At 43.0% G+C, this 16,891-nt stretch overlaps 1 protein-coding gene across 1 annotated transcript in view; it reads right to left on the bottom strand.

Moving 5' to 3' along the window:
* Nucleotides 1–7,739: 7,739 nt before the first annotated feature.
* ercc3 (excision repair cross-complementation group 3) overlaps nucleotides 7,740–16,891 on the bottom strand; it is a 38,369-nt gene continuing 29,217 nt past the window's right edge. Inside the window, exons 11-15 of the mRNA XM_069196355.1 lie at nucleotides 15,887–15,983; nucleotides 14,655–14,772; nucleotides 14,021–14,139; nucleotides 12,918–13,067; nucleotides 7,740–8,154 (exon numbers count right to left, since the gene is read on the bottom strand). Coding sequence (XP_069052456.1) covers nucleotides 8,020–8,154; nucleotides 12,918–13,067; nucleotides 14,021–14,139; nucleotides 14,655–14,772; nucleotides 15,887–15,983 — 619 coding nt within the window. The 3' untranslated portion in view covers nucleotides 7,740–8,019. The remainder of the gene's footprint in view (nucleotides 8,155–12,917; nucleotides 13,068–14,020; nucleotides 14,140–14,654; nucleotides 14,773–15,886; nucleotides 15,984–16,891) is intronic.

Raw genomic sequence — 16,891 nt, 5'->3', positions numbered from 1 at the left:
GGGGCTCCAGGCTCCTTCTCAGTTCTGATTAACCTACAGGGCCGAACTCCTTTCCCTCAGCCAGCAGGCCACTTTTGGTCACTCTTGACATCAACTTTTTGCTCTGGCTGAAGGCTGTGGCTGCGTCTCAGACTCCCCCAGCTCCTATCCCTCTTTAACAGCTTCCTCCAATTCAGGGTCACCGGGTCGAGCCGGAGCCTATCTCAGCAAGCGACGGGTGCCAGACAGGGTACAGCCCTGAAACGACACCAGTCCCTCACAAGGCAGGCACACCAGGGGCCAGTTGTCCCAGCTCATCTCACCTCTTGTAGTTGTTTCACATGTGGTCCTTCACTCTCAACCAAGCGGATCTGTGTCTCCCAGGCAGCCTCCTGGGACTCCTGTTTCTTTCTCTGCGGTTCGGTAACCATGAAGGAGCTCACTCTACTCCTTCAAGACGGGAGGCAGTCTGGCTCTCCCTTTTGGCGCCATTTTCCCAGCTCAGGAAGTGTGCCTGGCTCTCCGGGCATTTGGCGCTCGTGGGGAAGGAGACTCAAAAATGACTGTAGAGAGTCCTGCTGGTCTCCCAGCAGCTTCCAGAAGAGTTGTAGCCTCGTGGGCTTCATCTGGGCTCCTGCAGCCAGCTTCAGCTTTGCAACTTTCCCTTTAGTCTTCTTCTCTTTATAATATCCTTACACTTATACAGCGCTTTTCTGGACACTCTGCTCAAAGCGCTTTACAGGTAATGAGGAATCCCACAACCACCACCAATGTGCAGCCCCACCTGGATGACGCGACACCAGTACACTCACCACACACCAGCTAACACTGGGATGAAGAACAGATTGATAGATGGGGATTATTAGGAGGCCATGATTGGTAAGGGCCAATGGAAAATTTGTCCAAGATGCAGGTGTTACACCTCTACTCTTTTTGAGAAGCACCCTGGGATTTTTAATGACCACAGAGAGTCAGGACCTCGGTTTTACGTATCATCTGAAGGACGGCGCCTTTTTGCAGTATAGTGTCCCTGTCACTATACTGGGGCATTAGGACCCATACAGACCCTACTGGTCCCACTAACACCTCTTCCTGCAGCAACCTTAGCTTTTCCCAGGAGGTCTCCCATACAGGTACTGGCCAGGCTCACACCTGCTGAGCTTCCGTGGTCTGACGTCTAAAGGAATTCACTAAGATGTGCTCATCTTGCCTGAGCTGATGGCACACTGGGGTTGGGTTGTGCTCCACTCCCACTTCTTCCTTGTTCACTGTATATTGATCCTCCACATCTTGGATTTTCTTGATTTTCTCACCACAGGCCTGTCTCTGAGCAGGATGGCCTGTATGTCAGGGTGTGTAGGATTGCTGCAGTAGGGCCAGTCATGTCCATGCTCATCACAACTGACTCTTTATAGTAGTTCAGGTGGGTAGCTGCGTCAGCATGCGTAGGCTGCAAAGGAACAAGTAATTGGTTTATTCCATGCTGAAAACAGAAGAAAGAAAACACAACTTTCTTTAGGTGAAAGCAACTGACTCTGAAACTGACTCTTTATATCTACTGTAGCTCCTACAGCTCTGCTTAAATTGAAGGTTGACAAGACATGGATCAAACTTCAAGTCAGAGTTCTTAATGGTTTAATTTCGTCCTTTGCCCAGATCAAGGTTCTAAAATGTTTAATTTGACATATCTACTTTGTTTAAGCTGAGTTTTATAAAAGGTGTGACGGTGTACCCTATCACGGTCTGCAACAAACCATAGGCCAAAGACATCACTGCCTTGGTTTGAAAAAAAAGAAACTACGACTGAAAATAGCACCATTAAGACCACTTTATGAGCCATATACAATTTCGTGCATTAGGAATTTGTCTTTTCACATACCCCACCTTGCTCTCCATGAGACACACAGACGGGGAGAGAGAAGCTTGGGGTCAGAGGGCAGGGTCAGCCATTTATAAGGCGCGCCTGGAGCAGTTGAGGTTAAGGGCCTTGCTCAGGGGCCCAATGGAGTAGGATTCCTCTGCTGGCCGCGGGATTTGAACCGGCAACCTTCCAGCCACAGGCGCAGATCCTGAGCCACATATCGGCAAGTAATTTAAAGACTTGCGTGACACGCCTTGGGTTGCGGTGTAGTGTCATAAACAAGCTCATTTATAGGTAAAACAGATGCAATCCGCTGTAATTTGAAACAACAGTGTTTTTTCATTCACAGTGTGAGGCAGGGCCAATGAAATTCCAAAATTCATTGGAGACACAAAAAAAAAGTCTGAGTTCCTCTTTGAGTTTGTAGCTATTTCATGAGCCCTCTCTATAAACTCAGCCAGTAGGCCACTAAGCTGCTCACTGGCTCCGAAACAAAGTTTCCCTGCAGAGACCCCTCCAAAAACTCACAAACAAAACTCAGATTTTGGATGATTCATTCTCTCTCTCCTCCCATAGAGTCACATGACAGAGGATCTGCCCTCTGTCTCTAGCCAGCACACTGCGCAGTGGAGGCCTCAGTGGAGCAGTGGGTCAGGTGACAGAGGATCTGAGGATGTCAGGACATTTCCTAGGTTACTGGGAAATGTAGTTCAGACACGATCTTGTCTTAACCAGCAGCCCTTCTGCAATGCAAAGTGTATATGCAAACCATGATCACTAGATTCATGCAGTCTCTGATGCATTTCACTCAGAGCTAACATTAGGAGGCATATAACAAAGTAAAAATGACCCAGAAAAACAATTAGGAATACAAAAATAAAAACAAAAAGAAACCATAAAAAATCCAGTTCAAATCAGCCTACTAATTTATAGAAACAGGTCTTAAATCTTGATTTAAATTAGGTACTGCAGACAAACTAGCCTATGTGAGTAGTGTTTCATGGAGCCTCAGATCAAAAAGCAACTTTGACTCAGCTTCATCTTTGGAATCACGTTGGCAAATTCTGCAACCTTATGAAGACATCTTCATAATTAAGGACACCAGCCAGAAACGATCTGAGATGGGTGTAAAGTTACTCAAAAATGAATTGCATTATTACATTATGTTACATGTAACAACATTACCTTACCCTTGTAACTCAGAGGTCATGCACCTTAAAGAGGCAGACTGTCTGTTAACCAGTTATTGACTAGTGTTTCACCATAAGGAAGAAAAACCATCAAGAGCAAAGAGTAGAACAATTCATAGTGACTATTAGTTTTACACGGTGCTTTTTGTCTATTTTTATGTTAGTTTGGTTAATTTTGGTCCATTGATCCACTCTTTATCCTTCAAGTACAAAGTTAACAGTTTGTATTTCAATTTTCTTGATTATCTAGAACGTAGGTGGACATCGCAAATGTGCTAGACAGTAGCGTGAGTATTTAAAGATTATTTCCCATGAGGTCCATCAGAAAGAGAGACCCAGACAAGAACATTCAGGGAAAATTAAAAATCGTTCAGTTCCATTAATTCTGCCTGTTGTTCCTACCCACTATCCATCTCGGTTTTTCACTTGACGTCAGATTTTTCACCAAAATCGATCTCTTTGCAACCACGGCCCTACCGACCCCGTATGCTCTGAGACAAAACATAAAATGTATGCAAAAAAAAGTTTTGAACACTTTGAGATTCTGATTGCCACTCAACAGACACTATATAGGATACACATTAATTACGTGATCTCTTGGTTCACTGATTGAGTGGACTGTGCTTAACAACAAGCCTGGCTTACTCTCAAACTTGTAAATTGTTTCTGGAACTACTTTGCTGCAAGTTTTTTTTTTTAAACCTACATCTTACCAAAACAGCTGGTACAGCCGCACCTCCAAAGCATATTTTGTGTTTTTATACAACACCCGGAATAAGTTTGAATACAACAGTTAATGGAGGAAAGAGCAATGTTTTCCTCAGAACGCCAAAGAACTTCTGTTCTACCTCCTTTCAAATGAAAATCCAATCATTAGTACTAAAACAAAATCTTCACGTAATAACTGAAAATCACAAAAGCGCATTAAACCCACTATGCATTGTGCATTGGGGGTAATACTGTTGATCCGATTAGAGGATGAAAAAGAGCAAGGCTGAATGAACTGTGTTCACTTTTTAAATCTTATTCAGAGAGCTATTCCCCAGAGAGGCATCTCCTCTAAAGGATGAGGATAAGCTCTTGAATCAACATCAGAAAGTGAAGGATGATTATAAAAACACAGCGAGACTAGTCAAGCCAAACAAGAGCATTAAAATAGCTGGATTTACATATCGTAGGTTCACATTGTCCATTGACTGCTGAATGAGTGAACTGGTGAAGGGCTGAGAGAGATATTTTCACCCGTGGTTAGTTTAGACTGGTTTGGTTTGTAAAGGGGCTGACAGTGGTAGTTGTTGTTGTGCTTGTCGTTTAGTTTTTTGCTGAACAAAGTCTAACTGACATCAGGCGGCAGCAATGGTAAACACAGTTCCACTGCTCCTCACCAAAGTTTGAGAGAATATGTTGGCTGTCCGTTGTGAATTCCACATACTGTATGAGCCACACGTATAGAGGGAGACCTGACATAGAGGACTATGTTGTACTTGGATAAAACCTTAAGGTTTACTTCAGAAAGGGAGTCTCATGATCACGTATCATTGCTGTGATACTGACAAAGGAAATTATACTTTCGAGTTATTTTGGATAATATCTTTATAAATATATATTGTAGATTTGTTTTTATTTTCTTGCTTAATGCCTCTGTTAAATAAGAAAATGATATTCTAATTGGTCTGCTTGTTTAGATCTTTATTAACTTAGTTAACTCAGTTATTAACTCAGTGCTGGGTCTCAAACATACTACTTCAAATGTACTGTTCAGCAAACAGTAGTTCACGCAACCTCTCCTCATTTTGCTTGCTATCATTTCTGCATAAACAGCTCTTACTAGTTAAAGGGGAACTGCTGTCCCAGTTTCTCAGACTGGTTATTAAGTCTCGGCAACAATCTAAATTCATTGAAGGTATAGAAAATTTTAACAAATTTCGAATTAAGCACAAAAATGTAGAACTTTGTGAAAGTACAGTACTGTAAGTTGCCGTGTTGCTCCGCTGAGACCACAGTCAGACAAGGCGAAGACGACTTCGTCCGCAAACAGGCGAGACGTCTGGACCTGAGGATTACCGCTCCAAACCTTCAGCTGCACCTTGATATCCCGTCCATGAAAATCAGAAACAACAAAGGAGACGAGATGCACCCCTGGCATCTGATGCTCACCTTGAAGGGGCTCAGCGTAATGCAGAGAATGCGGACACAAATCAAATACAGGGACCTCCCACAAGAATTCTCCGGGGTACACAGTCGTAAGCCTTCTGCAAGTCTCCAAGTCCACTGTAGACTTGGGTACACAGTGGACTACCCACTGTGTACGCAACGGGTACACAGGGCCGGTAAACTCCCACACCCGCTCAAATATCTGTGCAAACGTAGAGTTGGTCTGCTGTTCCACGGCCAGGATATGATTTTCCCCTTTCTTCCTGTATCCGAGGCTCACATCCTTCCAGTACCCTGGCATAGGCTTTCCCGGGAAGGTTGTAGAGTGTGATCCCTCTGTGGCTGGACCACACCCCCTGGTCCCTCTTTTTAAAAGTAGCGACTGCCACTGTGGCCTGCCAATCCAGAGGTACCGTCCTGCAGTCCCAGGAGCGTGACCTTGTTGTGGTGGAAGGGTTGGAGTTATTTTGTCGGGAGCTTTTCGCTCCTGGTACAGTTACCCTCTGGAAATTGGTCTAAGGACAAAGGAGAGGGGCCAGACCAAGATCAGTCCAATCAAGACTCCCAAAGCAGACTCCCATGCTGGTTCCATTAAGAGCTGAGAGAACTGGATCAGCGACACTGGGACCCATCATTGAGCCAAGCCCGGTGGGGCAAGTATTCATTGACAGTGCTTGGCCCAAAATGGCCGCCATTTGGGCTCACCACCCACAAGATTAAGAATGGGGGCTGGGTCCGATGCCAGTCAGGTGACGGGCATGAGTGAGACGAATATGGAGAATTGCACACAGACAGAATGCACTCATCTGAGTAACTGCTGCAGGTAATTTTGGGAACAATTAATTTAGGTCTGCCACAAGCAAAGGGTTTGAATACTTAGGCAATTATGACTTTTCCATTTATCTTTCACATTTATTATCTGTATTCCTTACGTTTCTTGCTTTGAACGTCTGAAGCAGTTGGTATAAATCACAAAACATTTCTTCCTGCTTCAAAGTGGCATGACTGCCAGCTTTTATCTTTGTTGATTTAAAAAAACAAACAGAATAATGTGCCTAGTGGTATAAGGGACACACTCTTCCTAAGCAAAAGGTAATTGCAGTATTAGAGCACATAACAGAACAAACAGTTGGACATGGCCTTCATCTCACATGTGACGAAGGGTTTAGTGGAGTCAGGATTTCTAAAATATCTGTGAACGAGAGGTTTTAGCTGTTGGAAAGACTTCCCTGGCCACATTTCTCTAGGATTCCAGTGCTTTTGTGAGCCCCAGCTGAGTGGAAAGGACGTGCGAGCTCAGCAAAACAAGGAATAAACTTTCTGTATCAGCTTACCACCCCAAGGAATTGTGGGATTGCAGTCCTTCCTTGGCAGCCAGAGGGCAGTTCCGAATACCTGCAGTTTTGCTATCTCGGGGACATGAAACATCATGACCCAGGATGTTTACCCAGGGGTAAAACCCCAAGACCTGCACTTCAGCCTCGGCTATGTTACTATACTTTTACCCCCATGAATGGCAAGTCCTGTTCCTCCGATGTCCTCCCCTGTGGTGCTGCAAATGATGTCATCCGGCACAACATCTGATCCCACTCCAGAAAAAGGGTGTGGCTTTAGAACCCAAAATAACACGCTGTGTGATGTGACTCAAACTTCCAGCACCCTTGAAAGCAGGGAAATCCCACAGAACAAAAAAAAACTCTGCCAAAAACAGCCACAGATAATTTCAGGGTCCTACGAGACAAACTAATCTTGGTCAGATCTTTCATATATTCAGGGTGAAGCAATAGTAAAAGCATAAAGGAAAAAGAAAGTACTGTAAACATAGATCATAACTGGTGACAGGAATAGTATGTCTTACAGTGTATAAAGTATTCTTTTTAACTTTCACTCCAGCGTTAAACTAGACCATTTGGTATAATTATAAACACAAGCACCTAAATTGTCCAATACACCCAAAGCAGTAATCTATGTATTCTATGTTGAGGTCTGGGTTCTTCTAATGCCATTTGATTACTCTACTGAATGTAGAGAAGAGATCAGTCCAAGATGCAATATATTGTAACGCATACGGCCGACAGGCACTGTGTAAGAGCCGGCTTACCAGAGCGGTGACGTCGCCGCCCTTCACTGTGATAGCAGGACTACAGCTACTGGGCTGTGGAGAGATCTCTCTTTAGCTCACCGGGCTTGGTCCCTGTTGAGTGACGCGGGAGTCCCGGGTTTGAGCCCCCGACGGTGTGGAGCTGACCTAATGCGGCAAGGGCGCCCGCCTGAACCCCGTTGCGTTACAATATATATAATGTTGAACTCTATGTTCAACCACAATGACCCTGACTGGTGATACATATGTCTAATTTACCAATAATCCCAAACGGAGCTTTTGAAAGTACCACTTTGAGGACGGTAGATATTAATTTAACTATTAAAAAGATGTAGCTACAGTACGTGAACATTTACAGTACAGCCTGCTGCACTTGTGTTATGTGATCACAAACAGAGTAATGTGAATAAGACGCCTTCAAAACTGAAATGCACCAAACAGTTTTTTTCACGGGTCAGTTTTCTAGAAATTGTTTTATTGTTTACACCGCTGTTTTCTTAAAACAAATTGCTGCAATGGCACAGAACAACAGAACTTACCTCCCTGGATGTTAAGAACATGTTACAGTCACACAACCAAGGGGTCCTTTAAAACACTCAAAAACATGATCCGTCCACTCAGCTCAACAGTTTTCCGAGACTGTCAGCAGAATCAAGGCTCGCTCTTGGATTCCAGTTGGAATCACACACTCCTGGAGGTTCCTAGACCGTGGTGCAGGTGCAGGTGCAGGTAGCTCACTTTCGGAAGCGCTTGAACAGTGGGTGAACATTCTTCAACATAGACGACTTGCTCCGAGAGGCGTGGTACTCCATGTAGACTGTGTCATCAGCACCAGACATTGAGCTCATCGTGCCAGTGCGTCGTGAAAACTTGAGAAAAGGCAAATTCATAATTAGTATACTGTGCGGCGCACAGTGGCGCAGAGGTTAGCACTGCTACCTTGCAGCACTGGGATTCTGGGGTTTAAGTCTTGGGTTTCTGTCTACGATCTACACTGAGTTTGTATGTTTTCTCTGTGTTGGCGTGGGTTTCCTCCGGGGGCCCTGGTTTCTTCCCACAGTCCAAAGACATGCTGGGAGGTGAACTGGCATCTGGGGAAATTGGCCCTGGTGTCAGCATCTGGTGTGTGCCCTGCATCCTGTCTGGGGTGTACCCAGCCTTGTCACCATTGCTTGTTATGATAGGCTCCAGAAGATGAATGGAGGATGCATCACCAAATCACATATTAATTGGTTTATAATATTGGTCAAATAAATGCATAGATTATATCATTTCACCAGCAAATGGAAGAGTAATGCTCCGACTTAACCACAGAAGTTATGTACAGTACTAAATGTTTATATAATACAAAAACATACAGTAAGTGACTGACTAATATTAAGAGAATATATTCACAACATACATTCAGGGGATATACACTAAATCTGTCCATTGTCGGTTGGAACATGGATATTACTAAATAAATAAAATAACAGCTGCATTATTCCTTATTTTATTGTTAACTGAAAGATGTAAATTGAAAATAAAAACCATGTATCACTGGAAATTCCCACACGCGTTGTATACTTCTAAGTCTCGGTTGAGGTGAGTTCATTTCAGTTCTTCAGTAATCAGCTATAGAGTGAACTCTCGAGGTGGATTATCTGAGACCTAAAAATCATACTCCTTTTGTTTGCTGCCTCTGTGGCACATTCTACGGCTAGATTATGTGAAGCCTGAAATGACCCACTTGAAACTAGGTCAAGAAGTCTTACTAAACTAGACTCTTAACTAAAGAATGGCATTATGAATCTGTGGGAGAGTGAACATGCACTGAGAAGACATACAGGTAGCGGATGGAAAAAAATGGAAACAGTAATGTAGTCACTTAATAAGGAGAATGGGCCACCATGTGCCTGGGTCCAATATAGCCTGTAAGAGCTGTGGCACAGTGTCTATCAGCCCTTGGAATATTGCAGGTGAGAGATGTGGCACCACTCTTTTACGAAGAAGTTAATCAACTCCTGCTTAACTGATGAATATGGAGAACATCGACATCTCAATTGGGTTCAGAATTAGTGGCTGAGAAGGCCGTGACATATAGATGACATCGGTATCATGCTCGTCCAACCACTGGGTGGCCAAGCACACTCTGTGGATGAGGGGAAATGAAAACACTCCTCCCAGCAGGAAGGAAATGTGGGATGAAGATGACCTTGCCTTCAAAGTGAATGAGTGGACCCGATCTGTGCCAGGAAAATACGCCCCATATGATGGAAGCACCAGAACCTTATACTGCTGGAACCAAGAGCTCTGTTGAGTTCTTTAGGCTGGCACCAAATGCACTTGTCTGTTTGTCGAGATCATGATAAAGGACGAGAGCGCATGTGAATAGAAAGTGGATTTCCATGGTGACACCACAGCTATCTTTGCTTGTGAAACATCATCAAGCTCAGTTGGGTCTTGGTCATGGAAGCTCCTGGTTACTGCATTTTTACATTGGTGCATAACTACCTATCAATTCTTATTGAACTGAGGCTGACTGAGGCAATTAATAGGAATAGAGAAACTGGGAAAGCCTGGCGGTTGAGTCAGATTTGCTGGAATCAAAGAACACGATCTGCTTGTTTGGTCGGTTTGGCTTCTTTTGCGATGGTCCTTTCGTGGGAGAGAATTAAACGAGCTGATAAGCGTGGATGGAAAAGAGGGTCGCATGAGCAGTTTGAGGCTGTAAATTCTGAGCAAAGCCCAAGATGGCCAATACAAATAGGGCTACAAGGGTTGTACTGCCACAGGCAAGATGAATTCAATGCGCACTCCTCCGCTGAAATGTGCACTATAAAGCCACCTGCCATCTTTTCATACCCAAGAAGGATTTCTAGTCTTCAGGCGTAAGGGGTACCAATCAAGCAGAAGACACCCTGACAGACTCAAACCCATACAGCAGCAGAAGGATCTGGTGTGCTGTGCGCCTACGTATTGCAAAACCCTGTGTCAGCTGGCTAATAATATTGCACCAAGTCTTGACTGTAGGACTAAACTCTGAAAGAGGGCATTTACAGAAAGAACCACTCACCAGTCATGTTCTCTTTTCCATTTCTGTAAGAACAGCACGCGTAACATGTACTTCTTAACATACAGCCCCAATTCATTAACAAAGGGTGTTAGAAGGCCTTACACTATTCTGTGCACAAATCGAGTGTTTCTGAATCTATCAATGGTTCCTGTTTGAAAAAGAGAACACGTGAGGAGCAAACTGATGCCTTTTAGTAAACGTCAGGAATAAGAGAAAAATCTTACAAAGCCTTTTAATTACTTGGGATTAGGAACTTGTGTGTTGTTTCTTGTCCTGAAATACTGATTAGGTTTATGCTTAAAATGTCCACGAAACAGCTCAATCTTGGGTAGATCATTGCAGGTTTACAGAAATCTACTCATTACAAAGTAAAGTCTCAAGGCGTATTATGTGAAATCTAAAATGACCAATGCAAAAAAGTCTGATCTCTGCCACTATGCCAAAATCTATGGGCTAATTTCCCGAGACCTAAAATGACCTACGGCACTGCCTGAATGTCTCTTTCATTAAGAGAGAAATGGTTTCTAAATACCTACGCACTTAAACGATGTATACTTTTGAAGTTCAATGAAATGAAAACCAGTAAGACCTTTGATATTGAGCTATTGTGAATGCTCTGCCGATTTCAAGTGTTAGATCATAGAAGCGGGCACCCATCGCATATTTTGAATTACACGTTAGGTGGGCATGTTCATTTATCAGGCTGAGGACAAAATTCCAGAACATCAGAACTCATCCTCCTTGGGTTCTGTTTCTGGCACCTGCTACGGTTCCTCTCGGCACACAGCAAGCACCACATCCCGGGCAATTCAGGTTGGCAGGTCTTGCATATTATAATAATAATCCTGGAATAATAATAATCACCACAGACAGTCAGGACCTCATTTTTACATCTCATCCGAAGGACGGCGCCTTTTTTACAGTATAGTTTTCCCATCACTAAACTGTGGCATTAGGACCGACACAGACCGCAGGGTGAGCGCCCCCTGCTGGCCCCACTAACACCTCTTCCAGCAGCAACCTTAGTTTTTCCCAGGAGGTGTCCCATCCAGGTACTGACCAGGCTCACACCTGCTGAGCTTCAGTGGGCTGCCAGTTGTGAGTTACATATTAGCTGCCCTTGCGGTGACCGGCAAGCTGACATGGAAATGTCTAAGGCAGCCACTCTCACTTATTAAACACTGCAACATGATTCTGCTCAGTCAGCCCTGTTCTTTCTCTCTCCCTGAGAATAGGCTGGCTGTCGGATTTATCTGCCCCCTCCAGGACTGCTGCTAACAAGTAGTTGTTAGTACTGCCTTTCGACAAACTTTGGGGTCTTTTTTAAGCTTTTGCTAATTCAGCAGCATTCAGAACAAAGGTAGTTTCTTCAAGGCCTATTTTCCTCAGAAATTTATCCATATTTACAGCGTATATATATATATCATCATCATCAGTAAGCAGAAAAATGAATTGGATGCCTAAGCTGTTGGTATTCAAAAATTAAATAAGCAAACATAGTGCCATACAACGACTATCTGCTCACACCCATAATGAGCCACACCCTTTAGTGTGACCTGGGTTAAAAATTATTTGCGCTGTGAGACAGCAGTGCTAACCAGCAGTGGGCGGAGCGGTGGCTCTGTGGCTAAGGATCTGCGCCTGTGGCTGGAAGGTTCCCGGTTCAAATCCCGCAGCCGGCAGAGGAATCCTACTCCGTTGGGCCCCTGAGCAAGGCCCCAGCTGCTTCACGGGCGCTGTATAAATGGCCGACCCTCCGCTCTGACCCCAAACTACTCTCTCCCTGCCTGTGTGTCTCATAGAGAGCGAGCTGGTGTATGCGAAAAGACAAAGTCCTAATGCAAATTGTATATGGCTCATAAAGTGATCTTATCTTAACTACTGCACTACTGTGCCATGAAAATATTTTAAAAAATAAAAGTCAATTTTCCCTAGAAGTTAGGAGAAAGAAAATACTATTCTATGGCCAGTACATTTTCATTACCTTTGACCTCCACCCCCCTTTCCATGTAAGTCAGGCACCCATGGGGTGTAGCTCATGTCATTTATTTTTTTTCAGATTTTAAAAACCCCGTTCAAATTTCCGGAAGTCTAGAAATCTACGAGTTTGCACATTTCCAAGTTAAAGCACTGTTTTATTGCCATGCAGACAATGTTGAGAAAAATCTTAACTTTGACGATCACCTCAGCACATTTCCTTTTTACTGTAAAATCCATCCATCCATTTTTCGAGCGGCCTCTGTCGGGTTGCGGGGGGAGCTGGAGCCTATCCCGGTAAGCAAGGTGCATGGTGGGGTACACCCCGAACGGGACACCGGACCATGAAGGGGCAGAAATGGTTCGGAACAGAACCCACAGCCCCAGTGCTACCAGGCAGCAGTGTTGAACACTGCGCCACCCAACGGCAATATCATCTCTTAAAAATGGAACTGTTAATGACCTGCTCTAATCCTTTAGGCCTTAGAATTAAACATTCTAGTCTTAAGGCAATATTTGGGGTAAAACCATCAAAGGAAATTTTAAAGGAATCTCCTGCACACAGGTCACCTTTTTCTAAAGATGGCCTGCTACACGTACCTGAATTCGGCCACCCATCTCTCCCTGCACCACCTCCTCCTCAGCGTCCAGGTCAGAAGCAGCCAAGACCTTCTGCAGAAGCTGATGCTGTTCTTCCCGGGCAGAGAACATCAAGTCCTCCTCCTCCATCCCGGCCAGACGTGTGATCACCTACATGAGAAAAGACCTTATTAGAAACCTCAGGGGCCGGTGTCAGAACAACTATCTGTGGATGTGGATGGCTCTCCACTTGGATTTCAATCTAAATTGAAGCCTTTTGGGGGGGGGGGGGGGGATATTTGATCCAGGCTTGACCTCTGACCCACATGAGCAAAATATTGTAAAAATGTCATTCTTCTGTGTCGACTTCAAAATTTTGATGCTCACCCTTAACGCTCTCTATACAAAGGCTCTAAATGGCTTGGCACCTCAGGACCCTACTGACTTTTTATCTTCCTACTCTCCACCTTGCAACTTTTGCTGGGTGATTGTGCCTTTTTTATGCCACAAAAGCTCTGGAATTCTATCACCAAGGATAGAAGAGAATCACCTACCCTGAGCGCATTCAAATCCAGACTCAAAACCTTCAGAAAGGTTTTTATGTAATTGGTATCTGTGCCCCTTCTACTACATTTCTAATCCCTTGTGTTTCTCTGTGCAAATTCTGTCATCTCCTGTCTTTGTTACGGTTTTCATTTGTTTCAACTGCTTCATTTTACTTTTCCTGTTAAACGCTTTGAGTGGATACTTTCAAAGGCACTATATAAGTTTATATGATGAGGATGACAACCAAAAGGACTGGACACGGTACTCTGAAAACAAGCTTTGACAAGCGAATTCCTGAAACGCTAAGAGAGTGTTAGAGTACATAAATGCATATCATGATGTAGGATACTGAATGAAAGGCTCAGTGACACTAAATGATGTGTAAAACTGAATACTGTTCTCTTAGAAATAGAGCACAAAAGTTACCCTCACAGTCTACGTGTTTTCCCCAATTTTGAATTGCGAGATGGTTTGGTAAATGTTCCAGTCTTCTTTTCACGTACGGTGCTAGTATTCATTTTGCATATATAAAATAAACATTTTTTTTAACAAAACCTTAAAGATTGACAAAAAAATACCTTGAAACTATATCCCTGGTCTACCAGAAAGCGCTGCCTCTTTGTAGAGTAGGCCATCTCCTGAGTGTCTTGCGATACCAAGGAGTAGAAATAGGCATTGTACTCTTCTGCCACCATGCCTGAAAAAGAAACGGCGAAAGAGCTTCGATGTAGGCGTACCATTGTTATTGTGAAGAAACAGCAAGGATGAATTCCATTTAAAGTAAAAAACGAAGTGTAAATAAATGTATCAGCTGAGGAGTGTGGAGGGCAGAGGAGATAGTAGAGTTATGAGCGAATAAGGGGAATGATAAGAAAAATGTTGGTCATTTACATTTGGACATTCATCAAATTACTTTTTTCTCGTCCATCCTGCCCTCGACCAAGAGAAACGCATCATTATAAACGCATCTTTCATTTCAGACACACTTCTCTTGAACCGATGAAACAAATGAAAAAATACAGTACAAAGATGCCGCTTGGGAACCCACCGGAAGTTCTGAGAAACAGGAAGAAAAAAAACATTTCCTAAACCGTTCTGTTGAAATTGTTAAAAAAAAAATAACAAACCGATAGTCTCAGACCTGCGAGCTTTGCAATTTCATACCAACAAACGCACAGAGAAAAAGCTGAATAACAAGAAGACGAGACGAACCCTTCTTGGCTCGAAGTACTCGACCCAATCTCTGGGCCTCCTGCCTTCTGGAGCCGCCGTGAGAGGAGATCTGAATCAAAACGTTGGCTTCGGGGAGGTCAAAGGACGTGTCTCCCACCTATTCACAGAGGGCCGGAGGAAGCGTCAGAGAAAAGCATCATGGAGATGATGCGCGGGGGAGGAAATGTGAACGGCTCAGTCCACGCACTGAGCTTCAGGAGAATACAGCTGTCCTGGTGATGTAAAGAAATAATTCTACACCACCATTTCTAACAAGTTACACATGACCCAGAGTGCCTGGATTGGCAGAGTAGGGCTGGGCGATATGGCCAAAAACATTCTCACGATAACATTTTTTTATATCAGTCGATATCGATAATTATCACGATAAATGTCAAATCATTATTTCTTTCAAGTTTAAAGGCAGATTTTTTCTCCTGAGTGAAAGTTGAAGAAACCAGACAGTTAATTGGCAAATTAAGCAACTCTTTATTTTAAGAACACAACAAACACTTGCCAAACAGCAGAAACATTAAACAAATCTGTTAGCTGCCCGGTCTGCAACACACATGCGCACTCCCGCGGTATTTTGTGCGCATGCACATATCATGCGCAAAGCATAAACATATATATCGAACATTTATCAAACTTTTGTTAAAATTATAAAGAGGAAAATTATATTGCGATAATTATCTTTATCGAATTATCACCCAGCTCTATGGCGGAGCATATTCAAGCCCTAGGACAATTCAGATGCATTAGCTAACCCAGACAGCATATATCAGAGGTGAACACAGGAGAGGGAGAAATCTTCTACTTACAATTATGAGGATTTAACCAATTCTCTTCCTTTTCAAGTGGTATTAGTTAACTGGTTGTGGGGGAGAAACTCCAATTTTACTTGTAAGCTAATTCAAGAAGACTATGCATTACAATGTAGAAAAAGTCCCATAACCCAAATATTAAACTACCGGGATTTTCTTTCCAATTGTGCATGTTATACACTAAAGTGGTACAATATTTAAATCTAAATGCACTTTTTCCATCACACTATCCTAAAAAAATACTTTTAAATGAAGTATGATACAGTATATTGTTGTAATGGTACTATGTCCTGCCCTGTTAAGTTAAAGCAGACATGTGAGAACTTTGTAACAATAATGCTTTACATTTAACTGATTTTAAACCTTAATCCTTTCAAAGAATAAATATCAAAAGATGAGATTCCTTACTTTGGATATGAAGATTGTGTTGATCTTTGGGTTGTGCTTAAAGTTCTGCAGAATTTGCATCCTCTCTCCTTGTGATGTGGGTCCATAAATATAGGGTCTGTTGAAAAAACAAATCACAGGCTCAAATGTCTAATAAGTACTTTGCCATGACAGCCACTGTGCTTTCTGTAAGCTGGTGAAATTCACTAATACAATTCAGCCCCCATCTGTGGAACATTCCTGTAGATTCAGAGACGTGTTAGTCAGTTCTCTAACAGAACAAGGGAAAAATGACAAATGCTGCCTTGTGTTATAAAACAAGATTTTAAAGTTTTGATATTTGCTTTCAGACGAAGTGTAGGCATATTTTGCCTTGGAACGATCAGAGCTTAAAACTGGCCTTTTTGTGTTTTCAGAGAAAATATTGTTCCCCACCAAGCAACTGGCATAAAAAAGCAACTGGTTCTCCTATAAAGACACTGGCCCAAGTCAGTTCCCTGTTCCATGCATTTTATATATTTGGACTCATATTTAAAACACATTCACCATATTCAAAAACATAAGATCAGAAAACAGAAAGGCTGCCAACGATAGCAAGCAATTCAGCCACCTTGCTCATTTATCAGTTTAGCTAAGTGAGTCTACAATTTCACCCCAACCATTCTTGAAGGAGCCAAGATTTTGGGACTCCTCAAGTACCCAGTAGGGAAAGTTATTCAAGATATTGTATTATTTTACCAATAAAAGCTGTGCATAAAATTAATCAAAATAACCTTCACAATCATGTACCATTATCATTGACCAATAGTCTATATTCATTAATATCAATTTTATGCTAAAGTCTGATAGCCACATAGGTTCAGGATTCAATTTATTTTTATATAGCGCCTTTCACAACAAGGTTGCCAACAAGGCACTTAACAATGCAAGTGACCATACATGTCGCAAATACAGAACAGAAAAGACCCTCTAGGGGTCCAAGGTCAACTGGCTGCCCAACCCCTCTGGGCACGCTAACATTATACA

The sequence above is a fragment of the Lepisosteus oculatus genome, chromosome 12 (assembly GCF_040954835.1).
Source record: "Lepisosteus oculatus isolate fLepOcu1 chromosome 12, fLepOcu1.hap2, whole genome shotgun sequence".
Classification (NCBI taxonomy): domain Eukaryota; kingdom Metazoa; phylum Chordata; class Actinopteri; order Semionotiformes; family Lepisosteidae; genus Lepisosteus; species Lepisosteus oculatus.
Note: the sequence above shows the minus strand (reverse complement) of the source record. Positions and strands in the feature narration are given on the sequence as shown.